Source organism: Eleutherodactylus coqui, chromosome 13 (assembly GCF_035609145.1).
Source record: "Eleutherodactylus coqui strain aEleCoq1 chromosome 13, aEleCoq1.hap1, whole genome shotgun sequence".
NCBI lineage: Eukaryota > Metazoa > Chordata > Amphibia > Anura > Eleutherodactylidae > Eleutherodactylus > Eleutherodactylus coqui.
In genome coordinates, this window is record NC_089849.1 from 118,667,387 (window position 1) to 118,686,121 (window position 18,735).

The window sequence follows — 18,735 nt, forward strand, 5'->3', positions numbered from 1 at the left end:
TTTAAATTCCTATTTTGTTTCTGTTTTCTTTCAGAAAATAGATGTAACATCAACTGATCTTCCCTGTGATTTTGGAGGAATAAAGGAATGCAGGCTATCTATAAACAGAGAGATAGTGAGCGCATCTAACTTAAATGAATTCAAGCGTCAAGGTCCAGATGAATTACATCCTAGGATGTAGCGGAAGTAATTGAGGAACCACTTGCCATAATCTTTCAAAATTCCTGGAGTACAGGAGAAGTCCCAGAAGATTGGAAAAGGGCAAATGTTGTCCCTATCTTCAAAAAAGGGAAGAAGGTGGATCCGGGAAACTACAGGTCTGTGACCCGTACTTCTATACCGGGAAAGATCTTTGAACAAATTAATAAACAGCATGTATGCAAGTACTTGGATGAAAATGGAGTAACTAACCAGAGCCAGCATGGGTTTGTAACAAACAAGTTATGCCAAATGAATCTAATTTCCTTCTATGACAGAATCACCAACTGGGATAATCAGCAAAATGCGATGGCTAAGGTATATTTAGACTTTAGTAAAGCATTTGACAAAGTATCTCATACCATACTTATTGAAAAACATGACCAAATATGGGATTGACAAGGAAACTGTTAGGTGGATTCACAACTGGCTGAGTGATCGTACTCAAAGTGTAGTCATAAATGGCTGCACATCCAAGTGGAAGAATGTATCAAGTGGGGGACCACAAGACTCTGTCCTAGCCAGTGTTGTTCAACTTTTTTAAAAATGATCTGTAAGAGGGAATTGATGGGAAACTGATCAAATTTTCTGACGACACAAAGCTACGAGGGATAGCTAACACTAGGAAAGAGAGGGAGAGTATTCAAAAAGATCTAGAAAAGCTTGAACAGTGGGCAGCGACTAATATTATGGTATTTAACAAGGAGAAATCCAAAGTCCTACATCTGGGCTAGAAAAATGAAAAAAGCACATATAGAATGGGAGGAATTGGGCTTAGCAGCAGCACATGTAAAAAAGACTTGGGTATACTAATCGATCATAGACGGAACATGAGTCAGCAATGTGATGCAGTAGCCGAAAAGGCAAACACAATTCTGGGATGTATTAAGAGAAGCAAAGAGTCTAGATCACGTGAGGTAATTATCCCCCTCTACTCTTCCTTAGTCAGACCTCATCTGGAATACTGTGTCCAGTTCTGGGCCCCCCACTTTAAAAGAGACATAGACAAACTGGAGCCAATTCAGAGAAGAGTTACCAAGATAGTGAGCGGTCTGTAGGAACGGTTAAAGGATCTGAGAATGTTTAGCTTACAAAAAAGAAGGCTGAGAGGAGACTTAATAGGTGTCTACAAATATCTGAAGGGCTGTCACAGTCCAGAGGGTTCAGCCCTATTCTCATTTGCACAAGGAAAGACTAGAAGCAATGGGATGAAACTGAAAGGGAGGAAACACAAATTAGATATTAGAAAAAAAATTTCTGACAGTGAGCGTGATCAATGAGTGGAACAGGTTACCATGGGAGGTGGTGAGTTCTCCTTCAATTGAAGTGTTCAAACAAAGGCTGGACAAATACCTGTCTAGGATGAATTAGTGAATCCTGCACTTGCAGCTCCAGTCTCTGGTCTGGTCTATTAGATAGGCTCATCTCGGAGACCTGTCAGTGTTCCTCCCTCCTCCCCTGTGGTGGAATATAGCTATTGATATTCTGCCTCAGCCATGGACAGGGGGCCTTAAGGTAAAACTCCTATTTTTTTGTTTTTGAAAACAGTATGTTAATTTGGCAAATAAACCTCATTTGCAATGAGGGTTGAATAATTTTGATAGCAACTGTATATAACAAGCACTCCTGTCTATATATAACAAGGTACTAAAGTTAAGTGGATAATCTGAGGTGATAGACAGATTATAGTAGGATGAAAATACAAAAAAACACTAAATGAAGAGGTCAAGACAGGACAATATAGTAACCCGTTGCATATTCATGTCATAAATCACGAGATTATTATTAGTCAATCATTATTGACTTGGCTGATTCTCCACATATATTCCCTCCTGTATGTCGTATACTGGTATTTTTAACCTGATGAAGGATTTAAATCATGAATAAAGTGGAAAGGAGATTGTTCCAATATGACAAGGTTTTATTCTCAAAGATGGAAAGAATCCTTGCCTTGGAAACTTCCTTACTGTCCCTCCTCAGATCACGACGCAGTACTTTCTGTCACAGGGAACTATCGCATCACTAACATATAACTGAATAGATTACTGCAAAACTAGAACTCGCTTCTCAAGAAATACTGTGTGCTGCCAGTAGAACAAGTTCCTTCCAAAAGTTCCATGAGTCTGTGAGCTCCAGCTTTCATTTGTCTTCTCATATTATGACATTACCTCTGTCACTCCCTAACAAAATGTATTAAATGGAAAGGAAACAAGATGATGACATTAGTTTCTCGAAATGTTTTGTTCTGCTGAGGGCCTTCTTCTCCACTACATACAGGGTTTTTTACATGTCACGATCACTTATCACTACATTCTTTTGCCAATAATTGGGCCGTATAAAAAGAACAATCAGCCTATAAACTCATGAATGTTTGTTCGTTAGCTGGTCACTGATCACCCTTTGATCAGCTGTAAAGGTACCTGTGTAAAAGAGGGGATGTGCAGCCGGACTATAGGGACAAACGATTACAGTTAGTTGCAATTCTTTGTCCCCATAAGCTATTTTTGCCATCCTATGCAAGAAACTGTAGGTGAGATTGACCTCAATATGATTTATTAGTTGCACACAGACAGGGATTAGACCAATAACACAACAGGCCTGTTGTATAGGGGAATGCTAAAGCAGTTATTCAGCAAAGGCACATTGCTCACAGGATCCAAACTGAGAAAAAAGTAATACACAAATGTGGAATAGAGACACTGTGACGCTGTGGTCAACTATACACTGTGTTCAGTTATAACTAGAGATGAGCGAGCACCAAAATGTTTGGGTGCTCATTACTCGAGCTGAGCTTTTTGTAATGCTCGAGAGCTCGTTTCAAGTAACGAACCCTATTAAAGTCAATGGGAGACTCGAGCATTTTTCAATGAAGCCGCGGCTGCTACTATTGGGGGAATAAAAGAATGCAGGCCATCTGTAAGAAGAGAAATAGTGAGGGAACACTTAGCTAAGTTAAATGAATTCAAGTCTTAAGGTCCAGATAAATTACATCATAGGATACTAAAGGAAGCAGCGGAGATTATTGCTGAACCACTCGCCATAATCTTTGAAAATTCCTAGAGAACAGGAGAAGTCCCAGAAGATTGGAAAAGGGCAAATGTTGTCCCTATCTTCAAAGAAGAGAAGAAGGTGCATCCAGGAAACTACAGGCCTGTGAGCCTGACTTCTATACCGGGAAAGATCTTTGAACAAATTATTAAATAGCATGTATGCAAGTACTTGGAAGAAAATGGACTAATTAACCAGAACCAGCATGGGTTTGTAACAAACAAGTCATGCCAGACTAATCTAATTTCCTTCTATGATAATATCACTGACTAGGTTGATCAGGAAAATGTGGTAGATATAGTATATCTTGACTTTAATAAAGCATATGACAAAGTATCTCATACTATAATTATTGAAAAAATGACCAAATATGGGATTGACAAGGCAACTGTTAGCTGGATTCAGAACTGGCTGAGTGATCTGACTGAAAGAGTGGTCATAAATGGCTGCACATCCAAGTGGAAGAATGTATCAATGGCGTACCACAAGGCTCTGTCCTAGGCCCAGTGTTGTTCAACATTTTTATAAATGATCTGTAAGAGGGAATTGATGGGAAACTGATCAAATTTGCTGATGACACAAAGCTAGGAGGATTAGCTAACACTAGGAAGAGAGAGTATTCAAAAAGATCTAGAAAAGCTTGCACTGTGGGCAGATGCTAACAGAATGGTATTTAACAGGGAGAAATGCAAAGTCCTACATCTGGGCAAGAAAAATGAAAAAAACACATACATAATCGGATGAATTGAGCTAAGCAGCAGCACATGTGAAAAAGATTTGGGTATACTAATAGATCATAAACTGAACATGAGTCAACAATGTGATGCAGCAGCCAAAAAGGCAAACACAATTCTCAGATGTATTAAGAGAAGCATAGAGTCTAGATCTCGTGAGGTAATTATCCCCCTCTACTCTTCCTTAGTCAGACCTCATCTGGAATACTGTGTCCAGTTCTGGGCACGCCACTTTAAAAGAGACATAGACAAACGAGCCAATTCAGAGAAGAGTTACCAAGATGGTGAGCGGTCTGCAAATCATGTCCTATGAGGAACAGTTAAAGGATCTGAGAATGTTTAGCTTACAAAAAAGAAGGCTGAGAGGAGACTTAATAGGCGCCTACAAATATCTGAAGGCCTGTCACAGTGCAGAGGGATCAACCCTATTCTCATTTGCACAAGGAAAGACTAGAAGCATTGGGATGAAACTGAAAAAGAGGAGACATAAACAAAATATTATAAAAAACATTCTGGCAGTGAGGGTGATCAATAAGTGGAACAGGTTACCACAGGGGGTGGGGAGTTCTCCTTCAGTGGAAGTGTTCAAACAAGGCTGGACAAATACCTGTCTGGGATGATTTAGTAAATCTTGCACTGAGCAGGGGGTTGGACCAGATGACCCTGGAGGTCCCTTCCAACTCTACCATTCTATGATTCTATGATTTGTGACAGATGCAGCAGAGGAATTCAATTTTCTACCGCAGCTGTCACACATGACAGCTGTGGTAGAGGATCCTGCTGCCGTCTCCCTGTCATTGGATTTCAGGGAAGGGCTTTACATATAAGCCCTTCCCTGAAAAACCAGTAAAAGTAGTGTAAAAAAAAATACATATGCACCTCCCTTCAGCTGCCAGGGCTCAGCCGCGTCTTCTCTGCGCTGTCCCTGGCTCTGTAGTCCTGCGCCTGCTGAAAGAGCTGATTGTAATTGGTTGAGGTGCTCAGCCAATCACAGGCAGCGCTCGCCTTTCATTCGTTCAGCAGCCATGGCTCCATTGAAAACAATTTAGTGTGTGTCCCGTCCATCTACACTATATAACAAGACTGTACTCATTTTACACTGTTTATTTTTTACTAAAGTGTATGCAAAATACTATTTTGCATACACTTTAGCAAAAAATAAACATGGGGGGGAAAGGGTGAAATTTTCTCGAGCACCGCGTGGTGCTCACTCGAGTAACAAGTACTTTCGAGTATGCTAATGCTGGAACACGCATCAAGCTCGGACGAGCATGCTTGCTCATCTCTAGTCATAACGCATTGATAGTGTAAAGTGATGCTATTGTAATATAGATAATTTTCATAGTTTCACCTGTAGTGTCTTCTAAGTAGTACTCTTATCTTAGATCCTGCATCAAGTATTGCTATTAGGATTTAGCTACCCCAGACAGTGTTGAATAAATGTATGGTAAAAGCTGGAGAACTCATTTATCTCTATTCTGTTGTTTACTGTGCAATAACAGGCAGAGATACAACAGCTTCGCTCTAGTATACTTCTAAGGAATGCAGTCACCATATAATGGGCAGATATCAATTTTACACAGTAATAGTGATTACAGTGCAGTTACCTCTAGTAACTGCAAATGATGTCTTTTCTGACTAGAGCTATCTGCTTTTGTTCTTATAGTGGTCCAGACCTCCATTAAGACTTGCTCCAAGCACAAATCATCTGCACACCCTCTTCCCATCCTGTTATCCCAATGAATCTCTCAGTGCCCCTCAGAGTACTAGTGTCCCCTCTGTAGCCCCACAAAGTAATAATTCACCCTCTGTGGCTCTACTTTCTTATAGTGCTTCACTCTGTGGCCCCACTTGCTAAAAGTTCTGTTCCCTGCCCCTGGTCCCCGCTCCAATATTCTACCTAACAGCAGTAAAAACCATCTCATATACAGGATGGTTGAGACAGCGAGCTCTGTACAAAGGATAACATGGCTCCTTCCCCCAATTCTGGACACACTGTAACATGATATATGGAGTTAGGGGACAGATCAGCATCCAGGTCCTTCCATGTGTGGGATTTAAGAGGTTGTCAGAGTTTTTGTGTTCTTTTTTTCCTTCTCCCCATGGCCAATGAAGGACATTATACTCATCTATCTCGGCTCCTAGCATGTCCAGTGCTGCTGCTCCATTCACATTCATGCTGCCACGTTTGTGTTTATAAGCTGCATTCAGCCTGTAATGGGTCGTCACAGGCTGCTGCAACCAATCACAGACCTTAGCATTTGAGCATTGAGATCTGTGATTGGATACAGCAGCCTGTGATGTCTTATATACAGGTTGACTGCATGCAGCCTGTAAACACCGACCCAGTGGCCAGAATAGAACTGCAGGATATGCAGGGAGTCAGGGAAGGCAAGTATAGTGTAATTATTATTATTTTTTGCCATGCGAAACAGGATTAAAAGAAATAACTCAGACAACGCCTTTAGAGGTTTTTACTGTTGCTGCACTGAATACTGGAGTGTGGAGCAGGGAGTGGTGGTGGGAAATTGGGACAGGTCTCATGCCTCCCAGAATGTTGAGTCAGCTCTCAAAATCCACAATTGTTCCAGCAAAAATGGGACAGTTAGAAACCATGTATAAACACATAATAAGCACTAAAAAGACATGCACATACAAATTTATAATCAGGGCCATATTTATAACATGGCAGTTAAGGGCGTCCAGAATGAGGGGGAGGCAGGACTTTACAACTAAAATTAATAGTTTGTTTGTGTAACCTTAGTGCTGCTAACTGTCTTCCTCTGAAGGCAGTTTAGCAGCAATACAAATCAGCACACAGCTGTTTGTGTACTGATTAATATCCAAAGCTGTTGTACAGAGGTCCATTCACACAGGAGTTCATGAACTTCTCACTCTTTGGCTTTTCAGTTCTGCACTGTAGGGGTTAAGGTAAAGCCCCCGCCCACACACACACACACACACACACACACACACACACACACACCGCTGTCCCACACCAAAAGTATGAGGAGGAGAATATCCCAGACATACAGCGATCCAGCTTTTAAGAAATAGGCAGGTATTAGAATGATTATAGTGTACTGTAGTGTGTGTGTAGTGTCCCAGCAGGCACAACAACACACACACACACACACAGCACACAGCCCTGTGTTACCTGTCTGTATGCCATCCTTGAATACAGAAGGTGACCTCTGTCAGAGAGACCCCATGTCTCCCCCCTTCTGCTCTAAGCAATGAGCTCATCCCTGATGACAGCTGGCTCCTGATTGGCTGATAGTCAGGTTTAATCTGACTGGTGCGGAGCCCAAGGGCAAGGAAGCAGCTCTATTAGTCCCTATGCAGGAGGAGGAGTTGAGAAACTGTGGGAAGGAATGAGAGAGGTGATAAATAGAAGAAGAGAGAGCATTTAGCGAGTCGTCGTCAGAGTCAGGGAGGAGGAGGAGGTCAGAAAGTGAGAGCGAGGAGAGCAACACGGTCTGCCCCAAGCTTGAAAGCGGTTAACACCTGTTCCCTTGGTGTCCCACAGCAGAAGAAGAGAAGCATCTCTCCAAGATCCACTTCTACAAAAATAGTGAGTCATAACTTTCCAGTGAAGTCAAATCCGTGATCGTTCTTCTAGTTACTTACCCTTCTGCTTGTCAGGACTCTGGGTCCGAGAAACGGGAAGTACCTGAAAATACCCGCAACCCATGTCCCTGCCTACTTGCCCCCTTGGGCTAAGCCCCAGGGCGACAACTGGGCGACAGTCCCTACACTCACTAAGGAAGGGGGACACTGGGACTAACAAACAGACAGACACTGGAACAAACAACAGCAAGAAGAGTCAGACAATCCGGGTCAGCAACGAGAGGCTACGCGGTACAAGAGGGTCAGGCAAAGGCAGCGTCAGGTCAAAAGGCAGAGAGTCAGTATCAGGAGTCAGAAATACGGAGTACGCTGGTGTAGCAGGAAATCCAAACTAACACTGGCACTGGTCTGTAGACACCAGCAGGTTTAAATGCTGTCAGAGCTCCCGCCCCAGCAGCTGATTGGGGCGGGGAGCCTGACAGCAGCTGAGTGCACCCAGCACCACTGGGGAACCCACCCCCAGCCCTGCAGGAGACAGGAAAGGAGACACATGTCTGGTTGCTATGATACCTAGGACGCAACGCGGGGCAACACCCACCGCGTCCCTAGCAACCCGGCGGTGAGGCGGAGCTCGGCGGCCAGGGGAGGTGACGAGGACCGGGGCCCCCCTGCGCCGCACAGCAGCCGCACTTGTGACAGGACCGGCGGTGCGGGCACGACAGACCCGCGAACTGCCAGTCCTTACACTGCTTCAGTCATTCTTCAGTTTACCTAAATCAATTCTTCAGTCAAACCTACTAGTGGGGAAATTGTCTAGTTTCATCAATCTACAATAAATATAATAGAGAGAGCGTTGAAGTTCAAGTGTCATTATTATAACTGTACTTTACCTGCTTGCTGCACCTGTATACGTGTTCAACTGCATTTTCATCAAGTACTGTAATCCACTGTGTTCATCTGATTACTAAATTAATGAACTCGTCTCCGTTATTTCTGCGGCATATCATTCAGAGAGTCTAATTAGAGTGTGGCGTCACCGTGACAAGGACTAGGCCTCCGGCCATACACACAGTAAGTGTACTGGGGTATTACATATGTCCAATATGTGAATGTATGAGTTCAATGTGTACGCATGGAGTATCGATTCTTGCACTTTACAGATTACCTCTGTTTTCTGATTCTCATATTGAGGGGATACATATGGTTTTGTAGATTTTTTTAAAGACTTAACTTTCTCTTTTATTTGCATGTTTTGTACCTTTTATTCATGTGTACTCTATGCTCATGTGCCGTCACTGTTTCTTCCCTTCATCATCTGTCATTAGACCCTTTTTTGATGTACCCTATTGGGCTTATCAGTATCATGTGGCGCCTATTCACCTATTGATTTTTAAAGATAGGGATTATGTTTGGGGATTTTAAGCCCCTGTTAAGCCCTTATTACATGAAAAAGAATCCGGAAACTAGGGGGAAGTTAGAAGGATGTAACACCTAGGTTGACAAAACATAATTGATTATCAAGTTGAACTTTTCTCCACCCAGTTTCATTGTACCAGGGCAGATCATACTGTATAAGGCCTGGATCACATATGCGCTGGAACCTCCATTTAGAGGTTAGTTCACAGATCCGGCACAAAATACTGAAAGATATAGCGCTGCATGCAGCACTTTCTCTTCCTGTAAAATTCCAGGCAGCTGAACGGAAACTAAATGGACTCCATTATAGTCAATGGGGTCCATATAGTGCTGTTCGGTTCTGTCATAAGACAGATCCGTTCAGCCAGGGGATTCCCCGTTTCTGCTCTCGGAACAGAACAGGAAAAAGAAACTCACAACGCACATGTGAAAGCAGGCTAAAACACACGTACATACAGTATACACTGAGGCCACTCTCACACGACCAGATTTGAATTGCAGAATCCGCGATCACTTCCCGCGCGGACGATCTGCGGCATTCCGCATCCCTAAACAAAAAAAAGCATTCGCATGTCTGCTCACCCTGGAAAAAAGGCGACTAATGGTCAATCAAATAACTATGTATAAATACATGAGGGGACAATACAAGGATCTCTCCCATGATCTGTTTACACCCAGGACCGCGACGGTAACAAGAAGGCATCCACTACGTCTAGAAGAAAGCAGGTTTCATCACCAACATAGAAGGGGGTTATTTTCTGTAAGAGCAGTGAGACTGTGGAACTCTTTGCCTGAGGACGTGGTAATGGCAAAATCCATAGAGGAGTTTAAGAGGGGACTAGACGTCTTTGTCGAGCGGAAGGATATTACAGGATATAGACATTAGGTGACCAGCGGGGTTGTAGTTCTGGGTTTTATATTTAGGTAGGAACTATCAAAGGTTGATCCAGGGATTATTCTGATTGCCATTATGGTGTTGGGAAGGAATTTTCCCCCTAAAAAGCTAATTGGCATCTGCCTCTTAGGGTTTTTGCCTTCCTGTGGATCAACTCGGGGGTTGAAATAGGCTGAACTAGATGGACATTGTCTTCATTCAGTCTAACATACTATGTTACTATGTTATGCAACTATGTATTCTATGATATTGAAAAAACACTAAGATCACTTGTGACCCCAGCCATAAGGATACATTACCCCCCTTGCCCAACCCCAAACATTCTTACCTTTTGTCATAGCCCATCCATCTTGGTGATAGATTATTGAGTAATTGGTCCTTATGGGTAAAAAGTAGTCCTACCAGGGTGAGTAGACAGAGAACCAGTAAGATCTTCATTAATAACTTTGAACGTACATTCATGACAGTGATCATCTTGACCCTTTTTTATAGTCTTGCAGCTTTTGCTGATGCCAACTCTTTTCTGTATTTGTGTGCAATATCAGCGTAGCTCCTAGTATGTGGATTTGGCGCTGGCAGGGGGCATCCGAGTGTTACTAACGTAACATTTCTTCAGCTCCTTGTAGTGTAAGACAAGCCATAACATGAGAGTGCATATACTGCATGCATAGTATGTGTGTGTCTCCGTAGTGCATTCCCAGGGAATACACAGGCTGCTTTGCCAGACACTGTTTAAAGACTTGTAGGCGGGTCAGAACAGTTGAGTATTTTAGGGACGGCAATTATATCCATACACGAGGATTATAAAGAAACTCAATGATTAACTCATTCTCCATTGCAAAAGGTCAGTACACTCATAGTTGAGGAACCTATTGTTTATTGATTAGAGTGAAGCTTGGGTTCAGAGCCATTCTATTAGATAAGGATAGTGCAGTGCAAACTATTACCTGATATGATAGTATTGCTCATTAATCCCTTAAAGACACAACAACTTCTAAACTTTTGTATCACTACACTCTGAGAGCCATAAGTCTTATCTTTCCATCAAAGTAGCTCTATGAGGGCTTTTTCATGGTGAAAAAACACAGTGGCCCATATTTATAAATGTGTGATCTCCCAGGAGGCCACATTTATTACTGAAGTACAGTTGAAACTGTATCGGGCAGATGGTGTGTGCCCATGTTGTAGGTGATGGGATGGCACAGTGATGACAGACAGAGGCAGCAGCAGCATTTTTTTTTATCCAAAAGCAATTTTACTAAACAGTAACCAAATAAATATACTTACGCTCCATAGAAGGGTTTTCACATTCATAATAACTTGGCATAAACCTTTTTAAAGTGACAGTAAGTGGTGCACTATTAGAGACACCAAACGTTTGCAATACCCAGGCGTGGGATACTGCAGGCAATGTCTCGCTACCCAAGCATACGGCTGGAGTTTGGAGGGTGTAGTGCGTGGACCTGTCACGGTGGCACTTACCAACTCCTGTTCCCAGAGGGTGTTCCCGCAGCAAAGGATAGGGCCAGTAGTCCTCAGGATGAGGGGGGTAGTAGTTGTCAGTTTGTGACGCCACCGTTCCGTACATCGGCATTTCTGCATGGTGAATCAATAAACACTGGACAAGTGTATAGTACCTCGGGTCCTCCGGAATGGTAGAGGCCCGGTAAGACTTTACTAGTGACTTTTAAACACGGTAGAACAAACTTCATCAGGCAGAGTTTACAGTGCAGGCAAATTAGTATTATTCAAACAACTTGAAATGAAAGTCAATGGGCACAGAATGGCAGTAATTATCACCCTACTCTCATAGACTTCAGCACACGTGGGTGTCAGTAATGGGTGTACCGCTATACGGTGATCCAGACTACAGAAGGCCACATAGGAAACATAAGCAGATTTAAGATTATTTTCAGAGCTTTAGTAGACTTCTGCACGGATCTTGTTGTAGAAAACGTACAGTCACTAGAAGAGGTAATAATAATAATCTTTATTTGTATAGCGCCAACCTTTTCTGCAGCGCTTTCAGGCATGGGATAACACAGACAATACAACAATAACATGTGATATACAGTTAGTTTGAAGTCAACAGGGTGGGGTGATACAGGAGGTAGGGGGGAGGGAATGAGGCATGGGGATAAGGCAGTACGGGAGTTACATGTGGAAATCAATTATTAGGAGGTAAATGGGGTGGGGGCAGTAAAGAGATGCAGTGATAGAGGTTGTATGTGATAGGCAGGGTGGAAGGTGTGGGGAACCATAGAGAGGGGCGGGGGACTAGGTTAGGAAATTTGATATGTCAAAGGTAGTTACTTACAAAGGTTCCCTGGTAATAGGACTATTGAAGAAAACCCTTAGGCTCTCTCACTCCCATGCCCACTCTCTTCTTAAAGATGCAGTCTTTCCTTCTCTTCCATCTTCAGCAACATAAGGGCTAATGATGCCCTCATGCGCCTCTGTGGTAGCAAACCCTTAGGTGGAAGATGGGCGCTCCTCAGCAGACAAGATGGATCTCATTTTCTGGAATCCATTCACTTAATAATAGCAATGCTGGACTAGCTAACTAGATCTAAGAGCCTATGGATGCAGCAGTATCTCCAGTATAGATGAGCGAGTATACTCGTCAAAGGCAATTGCTCGAGCGAGCATTGCCTTTAGCGAGTATCTCCCCCGCTTGAGACTGCAGGTTCGGGTGCCGGCAGCGGGCACGGAGCTGCGGGGGAGAGCGGGGCGGAACGGAGGGGAGATCTCTCTCTCCCTCTCCCCCCCCCCCGCTCCCTCCTGCTGACAGCCGCTACTCACCGCTCCCCCACGCCGGCACCCCAACCTGCAGTCTCGAGCGGGGGAAATACTCGCTAAAGGCAATGCTCGCTCGAGCAATTGCCTTTAGCAAGTATACTCGCTCATCTCTAATCTCCAGCCCTGAAGGTGGACTGCATTGCTATTATCAAGACTTTATTGCATCAGTGAGTCAGCAGTAGGACTTTGGCAATTGAAGGAGTATTATCTCCATCTCTCTAAGAACCATATAGAAACCTTCTTTTCTTGTTAGGGTTTCTTGGTCACACATAGATACTCATATCTATATTGTCCTTAGGAACCTAGTCTTTAACTATCTTAAGCAGGGTTCCATCTGTGGCCCCTTATGGGAATAGTCTGATTCCTGGTTTACATACCATAGGATTTGCCCTTTGCATCTTGGGTCTTATAAAACACCAGTGGCATCGATTTTCCCCATTTTATGTGGATGCTCCAATGAGGAATTTCGATCCATAAGGAGATCTATTTATTTCCTCATTTGCTAATCTCATCACTCATTACGTGGTGACGTGCTTTGTCACTATCCTGGTTACATAATACAGGTCTTATTAGTGTATATCATTGGTTCCTGATAAGCTATTTATTTAACGGAAACACGTTGAACCAGTTGAATAAGTGGAACCAGTTCAAAGAACCTATCCTCTAAACAAGTATAATACCTTGTGAGTTGGCACGACCGACCCATTTGTAACGTGAAAGTTTGGTGCTATCTATTCAGTCACTTCATGTATCTAGGCTGATATTCCGTAACACTCCGGACAAAGGAAGGGATCTGGATAACACATCAACAGGATTTTCTTGATCTAATACAGATCTTCCTACATAGTTTTTCTCTACTTTTGGAGGCGTTTTTATCAACCTCCAATCTATTTGAGATACTATATATATACTATCCTGTACCCAATCTGGATGAGTATATAATTTGGTGTGTCACATTCCGCTTTTGGGTCCTGACTTTTCCAGTAGACCTGATGTTTGCAATTACACTTCTATTAACGGAATACATACTAGTACATTGTCTGTCTTTGTAGATTAGATTTCTCCTTACCTTTGCTGACCAAAAGTTGGTCCCATGTTTTGTGTTGTTCTATATATGTGCATTGTCTGTCCCTATTATTCTAGACGCTCTTTATTTTAAAGATATACATTAAAAGTTATATTTTAGCATCTCAAAGGGATCAACACAGTGAATGGTTTAGGATCTTTATTTTTCTTGATCCTTCTGCCTCAGTGACTTCCCTTCTCTGTGCAGCAGCAAGCTACACGGCTTGTCACATTGTTATCTGACACGCCATGTGTCGTAGACACTTTTACAGAGATTATCATATTACGCCGCAAAAGAGGGCGCTCACTTCCCTCTTAAACATTAATAGAACCCCCCCCCCCCCACACACACACACTGCCTCCTTGAACTATTATAGTGGCCACTCACTTTTGCCTTAAAGATTAACCCTTTCTAATCCAATTTCTATCCTAGTTTTCCTAGGGGGCTTACTCTTTCTGCCGTTATACAACGGCGCTATCTTCTGGCTAAAGCCAGTACTGCATGAGGTGACACGTTGGATAGGCTCCGACAGCAGAGAGGCTGGCAATATACAGTAAGAGAACCCCGACGGACGTCTTCCAACATCGGAGCTATACAGCCTTAAATCATAATGTCTTCAGAGGTCAGACAGTGGATTGGAAAGGGTTAAAGGTAGCCCCTCACTGCCCCCTAGAACTGTAATAGTGGTTCTTCAGTGCTGTAAAACAGGTAAGCAGTGCCCTGCTCAGCTCTTACAAATGATAGCAGCTAAGCCACTCTTATAATTGGCCACGTTGAGCAAGCCAAGCTCTGCCATACAAACTTAAGGTAAACTAGGACCAGCGGTGTGGCGGCCTGTCCGTGACGGGCTGTCTGCACCAAGCGAGTCCTAACTTTTTATAACTCAATTGATTTAATATATGCACATTCTTGGGGCGCTGCCCTACACTCATTTGTGTATCATGTAAGATGTCGGCAGTAACGTGACTAGCGTATCATTACTCAGAGACAGCCCAATGTAGGGACAGTGAATAGGGGCTAAGTCCCATGACCCATGTAAATTATGTAGAGCTGTGACACAGCCTGGAGAGTGACCCAACTCAATGACAGTGAGCAGCACAGCAGTACTAGCACTATTTAAAGCAGGTAACGGCTAGGAGCGAACAAGTACAGAGGGGCTTAATGGCCCAGTGAGATCAAGAGGACCCTGATGACACAGGAGCTGAGGAAGACTATGCACTGTGTAGAAGGAGAGGGAGTCCCAGAAGTGAAAACAGTGCCATGACTCGAGGACAAAGAACAGGCTGATAGACACGTGAGATCGGTCTCCACCGGACTGTAGAGACAATGACAAACTATTGTTGAAACATATGTGGACTGGGGGAATATCTCCACTATAAGGGACTGTGATAATCTGGGGATTGTGATGCAGTGTTTATATTTGACTGTGCTAGTAAATGACGTCATATGAAATTGAGTTAGTAAGGGGTGCCTTGTTCTTGACCTAATGATTCTGGATAACTGCGCTCATAAGTATAGCAATGTTATGTGTACATACTATGTAATGAGATGACAAGGCACTTTGCGTTCAGTGGCAGCATAGTTTTCGTGCAAAGTAGAATTCTTCCAATTCTTTATTCCTTCATGTTTCAAAAGCGATGTTTCGGCCTGAAAAGGCCTTTATCAAGCTCATATCAGGGAGCTTGATAAAAGCCTTTTCAGGTCGAAACATCGCTTTTCAAACATGGAAGAATAAAGAATTGGAAGAATTTTACTTTGCACCAAAACTATGCTGCCACTGAATCCTCTTTATTTGCAGTATTATTCTAGAATTGTGGTTCAGAATTCTACAGTGGCTGTGCATTGATCTTGCCTCGCCTGCACTGGCTACTACAGAGTGCTGTTGGTTAGTCTATTTCTCTATTTGTAATGCACTTTGCATTGGCATTACTGCATCTATAAGAAGTTAGATGAGAGTAACGAGCTACATTCTATGCAGACCTTTGCACCTTTGGTACGTGGGTCAGTGATGATTGTATTATGCAGTGGACGTCCGAGGGAACAGTAAGCAGAGTTATGGAGAACCTTCGAGAGTACAGTAAGACAACAATTGCTAGTTACAAGTACACAAAGTGTCTTGCCATCCTTATAAACAAATATGTTGCAAGTGTGAGTTTTAGTTAGAAAACATAATGTTTAAAGGGGTTGTCCCGCGGCAGCAAGTGGGGGTATACACTTCTGTATGGCCATATTAATGCACTTTGTAATATACATCGTGCATTAATTATGAGCCATACAGAAGTTATTCACTTACCTGCTCCGTTGCTGGCGTCCTCGTCTCCATGGATCCGTCTAAATTCGCTGTCTTCTGGCGTTTTTAGACGCGCTTGCGCAGTCCGGTCTTCTGCCTTGTGAATGGGGCCACTCGTGCCGGAGAGCTGGTCCCGCGTCGTCATCGTAGCTCCGCCCCGTCACGTGTGCCGATTCCAGCCAATCAGGAGGCTGGAATCGGCAATCGACCGCACAGAGCCCACGGTGCACCATGGGAGAAGACCCACGGTGCATCGTGGGTGAAGATCCCGGCGGCCATCTTGGAGAAGGAAGAAAGAAGTCGTCGCAGAGTGGGGATTCGGGTAAGTAATATATATATTTTTTTTTTTTAACCCATCCTTTGGGTTTGTCTCGCGCCAAACGGGGGGCCTATTGAAAAAAAAAAAACGTTTCGGCGCGAGACAACCCCTTTAAGTAATCTACACCCCAATCTGAGTTTATCAATATGATAGAAGAGAAGCAGCATCCACGGATCTTTATCTCAACACTTTAATTATCCAGCATAAAACAACGTTTCAACCTTATAAAGGTCTTTGTCAAGTTCAAATAACACAGTGCACAGACACAAACTTATATGTACATAAACCACTCCCCTTGACCAATACAGACACCCGACATAAACTTGCATAAATTAAAAGCAACCATAGACATAAGACAGACCTAATGAATGGACGGACCAGATGGGATAGATGGAACTGTCAGCTGCTTCACATCAAGTCCTCAATCAGCGCTACATCGTCCCCTCTTGATTACGTCAGTGGGGGGGGGGGGGTGTCCACCTATGACGTTACTTTCATGATGCAAAGAGGGGTGGAGTGATCTCCCATGCTTCCCTGTGCGCAAGCGCCAGAATCCACGTCTCGTTCTGATGTAAATAGTACGAAACCGGAGGGCGGGGGTTGAATGGCCGAGGACGTGTGTTCTGCGCATGCGCCCGTGCTACCAATCCACGGGACCTCACTCAGACGCTTTGTCTGTTGCCTAAGCAACTGGCAACGCTTGTCTTTATGCGTCATGCATACCAATCACAGGTACGCCCACAGTATCACACCGGAATAAGCCTGCATGATATGTGTGTGACCTTATAGTGATTTCTAATAGTGCATCAGCATTGGTGTAAGCGGAATAAGTCCGCACATTATATATGTGACCTTATAATGATTTCTAGTAATGCATCAGCGTTAATGTTGTAACCTCATAAATAGAATCATCAAAGGACACAATTGCTATGGGGCAATAGAAGCTTCCAGATATATACATATCCCCCCACCGCACTATACTTGCCACAAAATTGTATTTATTGCGCCCTATTGTTAGGGGCAATATACCCTCTTACCTATCCATGCACTGAACAAACGTTATCAAAGTACCTGTTGTATACTGATCTGAACCCTGTTTACCCAAGGGTTAATCTAGTCCATCAAATGTTTTAAAGTAACACCGTCCCATATTATATCTATGATCCAAATAAAATTCCCTTACCCCCATAATGTAATGAGTCATATCCAAATGAATATATTATCATATGCTTTATTAACTGTTTACTAATACATAGTTATAATCGCCCAATGCAGTATTTAGAAAAAAATTTTTTATCAAAAAAAATTTTTTCAGAAAAATTTCAAGGGGAAAAAAAAAAACTTTCTTTGGAAAAACAATTTATGAAGAAATAATTTTGGGGGGAACAATTCTTCCTCTTTGCATCAATCTCCTGAACAAAAAATAACCATAAAGGTGAGCGCATAATGGAAAAAGGGAAAGAATTTTTTTAATGGAGCTTGAACATGTCGTAATAAACCAGTCCATCTTCCATTCCCATGGTCCGTCCTTAGGTCCAACATCTATTGTACACAAAGAAAAACATTTATTAAAATCATTATCACTGTTAACGCAAATTTTTAATCATGCACATAGAAATAGGCATTGCATTATGGTCTAACAAAATTTTATCCCAAAGTGTATAGCAAGGGGTTATATTCTATATTTAACCCATCAGGGGTTAATGAGTTGAGCTCATGTATCCACCTAGCTTCCAAAAGTTTCAGCTGTCGTTCCCGATCACCCCCCTTGTTATTTAGGTTTACTGTATCAATGACTCTATACCGCAGTTGATTCACCGCATGCCAAAAATCATCAAAATGTCTCGGGAGCGGAAGATCTAATTTCCGGGTTCGTATAGTGCTCTTGTGGTTGGCTATGCGTTTGCGTACTTCATTGATCGTTTCTCCCACATATACCAGACCACAAGGGCAAGTGATAATATAGACCACGTAGGTGGACCAACAGGTGAACCATCCTTTAATTGGATAACGTTTACCTGTTCGTGGGTGGGTGAAATGGCTTCCTTTTACTACATTGCTGCAAGAAGCGCAGCCAAGGCAGGGAAAGTTGCCATTCTTTACCGGTGTCAATGTTTGCTGCTGGTTCTCAGTCTTTATCTGCCCTTTAGTTAGTACCAGTTGGTCCTTCAGATTCCGTCCCTGTCTATAGGACATCAATGGTGGGGAAGTGAACTCCTTGATGTCCGGATGGCAAGCGGACAGCATATGCCAATGTTTACAGATGATCCGCTTAACGCGCTTGCTGTATGTGTCAAACGTGGACACAAAGGGGATGCGAGCATTTTCGCCAAATTTGGGCGTTGGAATTAAAGTCTGTGCCCGATTCAAAGTCACCGCACGCTGTTTATGTTGTGCGAT

The 18,735-nt window shown here is 43.0% G+C and overlaps 1 protein-coding gene across 1 annotated transcript in view; it reads right to left on the reverse strand.

Annotated features, from left to right (window-relative positions):
- LOC136588648 (alpha-N-acetylgalactosaminide alpha-2,6-sialyltransferase 2-like) overlaps positions 1-10,558 on the reverse strand; it is an 89,472-nt gene extending 78,914 nt beyond the window's left edge. Inside the window, exon 1 of the mRNA XM_066588031.1 lies at positions 10,190-10,558. Within this exon, the coding sequence (XP_066444128.1) occupies positions 10,190-10,335 (146 nt within the window). The 5' untranslated portion in view covers positions 10,336-10,558. The remainder of the gene's footprint in view (positions 1-10,189) is intronic.
- Between the last annotated feature and the right edge of the window lie 8,177 nt (positions 10,559-18,735).